General features: G+C 30.7%; 1 protein-coding gene across 1 annotated transcript in view; it reads right to left on the bottom strand.

The window, feature by feature from the left end:
- The window catches only part of LOC109584354 (ankyrin repeat, PH and SEC7 domain containing protein secG-like), a 15,308-nt gene that overhangs the window by 2,545 nt on the left and 8,673 nt on the right, over positions 1–4,090 (bottom strand). Inside the window, exons 15-19 of the mRNA XM_020000071.1 lie at positions 3,284–3,397; positions 3,089–3,157; positions 1,832–1,912; positions 1,661–1,762; positions 177–275 (exon numbers count right to left, since the gene is read on the bottom strand). Of these exons, the coding sequence (XP_019855630.1) occupies positions 177–275; positions 1,661–1,762; positions 1,832–1,912; positions 3,089–3,157; positions 3,284–3,397 (465 nt within the window). The remainder of the gene's footprint in view (positions 1–176; positions 276–1,660; positions 1,763–1,831; positions 1,913–3,088; positions 3,158–3,283; positions 3,398–4,090) is intronic.

Below are 4,090 nucleotides of genomic sequence, written 5' to 3' on the forward strand. Positions count from 1 at the left end.
GGTAAAATATTTCATTGATGGGTGTGTGGGTTATTCAATAAATGGTCAAAGGCTGTTATCTCTTAATGACTCAAAAATGAAAAATTGTTTTGTGTGCAAAAAACACTACCAAGCACACACAATGCAAGTCACTTTTAATTTTGATCACTCACAATAATGCCAGCAATAAAACTTACTTTAGACACAACATCAGTTCTAGCTCCATTAGTTAACAGAATATCAACAGCTTCAATATTACCACTCTTAACAGCAACAAACAATGGAGTTTCGTTGTCCTATAAATACAACACAAAATGATGCAATTAAAATTAAATGATTATTTTCTAACTTTACCCTATCCACATCATTCACATCAGCATTTCCTTTAGTTATTAATAATTTGATAATATTAGCATTACCAATTTTACTAGCACGGTGCAACAGAGTAGCATATGGATACAATTATTTTATTATTATTAATAAAAGACAAATACTTACAATTAATTTTTTAAAAAGTAAAACATGCTTTTCAAAGTTGTTAAGTAACTTACAAAAGCAAGTGCTAATAATAAAATTTGTGTACATGTATAGGTGTTGCATTGGGTATAAATACATATGATATGGTTGGTAATGTCCATAGGGTATTAATTTTTGTCAATTTGTGTGTAGTTCACTAAAATTTTTAACTCTTACAATCCAAACATGAAAAACTAATTAATCAGCAATGTAGAGCTCTATTTACTACTATTTTCAAGCCAGTGTAGAAGCCAGAATCTTTGTTATTCCATTTTTCACTATAAGCCATGTACATGTACATGCATCAGAAGCAAGAGTTGTAGACCCAAGTGAAAAGAAGCTTACTACTGCCACTAATACTTCTACCTACATATACATTGTACATAGTGCACACAAATATTTGCTTCTAAAGGAAATTTTGGAAAAAAAGCAAAACATATTGGACCCTCTAACATTATCAACCATACATTAAATTATTAATGTATAGTTTACTAGTTTTAATGCCAATAATCATCTTAGAAAGCTAATATGAAAGTCTAATCTCATATGCATATGTATCTGCACATGCACTGGATGCTATAGCTCATATTACAATATATTGTAGGGTTCGTTTTTTTCGAGGGCTATAAATTTTGCGAATTGGCCTATAAATCTATTTTGTGGATTTAATTTTTGCAACTTTATGCCTTCTGGTCATCTTGTACCATAATAATTTGATTTTTGCGTAAGTAATTTAAATTGCAAATCTCCAAAAAATTGCAAAATCAACAAAATTTACAGCCCTCAATAAAAGGCACCCTATACGGTAACTACTGACAACAAAATTACAGAATCAGCAATATTAGGGTCAGATCCTTTTTCAAGTAGCACTTCAACAATTATAGAGCAGTAGGACCACCAAAATACTGTATATGGCATATATTGCACGAGCATAAAATTTTGCGATTTGACTGCATTTTTCTATTTGCAAATAAAAATTTTGCGATTTTAATGTAATTGCCACACCTACTATACAATCAGCACATGCTATTTTGTGGATTTTAATTTCACAAAATTTTCCAAAACACGAAAATCGCAAAATTTAACCCCACAAAAATATGCTGTATACGGTAATACTATTATAACAAATTAAAAACCCACAGTACATACATATACAGTTACTAACCTTAGTAACATTAGGATTAGCTCCTTTCTCCAGTAACAATTTAACAATATCAATATTATCATTTTCAATGGCTGTAATAAGAGCAGTACCACCAAATAGATACTATTATAACAAATTAGAATATTACAGTACATACATATACACATATTGTACATGTTCATAGCTACAAACCTCAGTAATATTAGGATCAGTTTCAATTTCAAGTAGACCAATAACCTCCTCAGGTTTAGTATGAGATTCTATAGGCTTCCCCTATACAATGTACAGCATGTAATTACATACATCATACCCAGAGATGTAGAAAAAATAATTTTGCCACCAGCAACCAGACACATGTCTTATTCACTATTAATACTAATGGACATAGCACATGTGGTAACTGGTAAATTCATTATTAATCTTGTGGCTTTGTGTGTATTACATTTAGTTACGTAACAGTGTGGTTTTGATTCATGCTTCTAGAAGGCTTTATTGTGTACCATTATAATGATATGCACACACATGTTCTTTTGTTCTGGTCTGTCTTTTGTTCGTTTTTCTCCTTCTTCATCTTGGTTTATGTTTAGTGTGTGGTCTCTCATTTATCTCTTTTCACTGAGTTGTGTTGTTGGTTTAAGTGATTATCACTTCTGTTTGTTAATTAAGATTCTAATAATACTACAGCACAATACCATGAAAATGATGCTAGGTTATTGAGATGTAGAAAAATAATTTTGCTGCCAGTAACAATGCAGACACATGTCCTATAATTCACTGTTAATAGTAACGGACATAGCATAATACCATGAAAATGCATGAAAGTGAGGCTAGGTTATTGGCAGATACTGAGTTAGTAAGAAGTCATTTGATGCTTAAATATGACAAATTTTATTTTTAAAAGTATTGAAAATTGTCTTATTTGAAGCCACTATTTTTATTTCTCGTAGCCACACAAGCTTCACATTATATATTTTCCAGTTGCTTAACGGTCATTTTGTCCTTTTAAATAACCCTAAAGTCAAACAATATTTACTAATGCCGAACAATGACTGGCATATGTCTGGCAGCTTTTGCTAAACATTTTCAGATGCATTTAGACAAGGGGTGACTAGGTGTCCTTTGTTTATAGCCTAATATTTTACTTGAGACTGTGATCAAAAATTTATACTTTGATCTTGATGCTATTAATCAAAAAAGATTCAGTTCTTTATCATGATGTTTACTACAGTAAGTCTTATGTGTTGATTTCAATCTAACTATAAACACTTCACCCCTTGATTTTGATTTGATCATAGCTACAGGTGAAAAAAGGCTATACCAGTATACAAAATGACACCAAAAAATTTAAAACAGGATATTTTTAAACTAGACTACAAAAGACAAATTACTTTATTTGCAAATCAAATACAGTACATGCATTGTACTTAGGCAATTAGAATGTTTGCTCACTATTAATTGAATCTTAGTGATTAACAACTCAGCAATTTCGGATCTAGAGAGCTCAGGATTGATATGATACTACAAAAATGAACATTATATTACATAATCGTAACAAACATTGTATACTGCATGGTATTAAATTGATGCTGTCAAAAAAGTAAATTGTAAAACAACTTAATATTAATTGTTCCTTAAATTACTTACTTTTTTACAAGCAGCAGTAACATCAGCTTGACCTTTAATAATCAATGATTTGATAATTTGAGTTGAGCTACGTGTACCTCTTTTAACTGCTAATAACAGAGGAGTATCACCATACTAGACAATAAATAATAACAAAAGTCTCTAGTACCAATCCTTAAGTACATTAAGTCAATAACCATGCTGTGATAACAAAAAAATTAAAATTAAACAGTTATTTTATAAATTTATATTGAAGAGCTTTATTAATTAATTATGAAAGTATCAATTTTTGTATCATACACAAAAAAGCTTTGAAACATTGTGAACAGTATGCATTGAATGTACAATAATAGTAACCAGTACTGTACATGTACATGTACATGTAGATGTACATGTACTGTACATTAAACAATTGTACAGTACGTCCTTGATTATCTGTACCTCTTCTTCATTTATCCGAACGCATGGCTGTCTTTAATGCACATGCTCAGACTAGTTAATTTATTAATAACCGGTTAAAATGGTTGCTACAGCAAGGAGCTTACGGAGCTTAACCAAGAGAAATACCATTAAAGATAAGCCATAGATGCTCTGGGAGTTAGTCATGGTCATTTAATTTTTGAAAAAGTATAGGATAGGTTGGTCTACTGTATTCTGCACTCTATTTCACTTATCCAGACTATTCAGCTATCTGAACATCTCTCGAAATAAAAGTGCACAAAGGTGTTCAAATAATTTAGGACATACTGTACATACATTATGAAATCACTATACAAGTACACGTACAATGTATGTAACTACATGTATGTATGCATGTATGTAGTACAA

The sequence above is a fragment of the Amphimedon queenslandica genome, unplaced genomic scaffold, assembly GCF_000090795.2.
Source record: "Amphimedon queenslandica unplaced genomic scaffold, v1.1 AMPQUscaffold_13216, whole genome shotgun sequence".
Lineage (NCBI taxonomy): Eukaryota > Metazoa > Porifera > Demospongiae > Haplosclerida > Niphatidae > Amphimedon > Amphimedon queenslandica.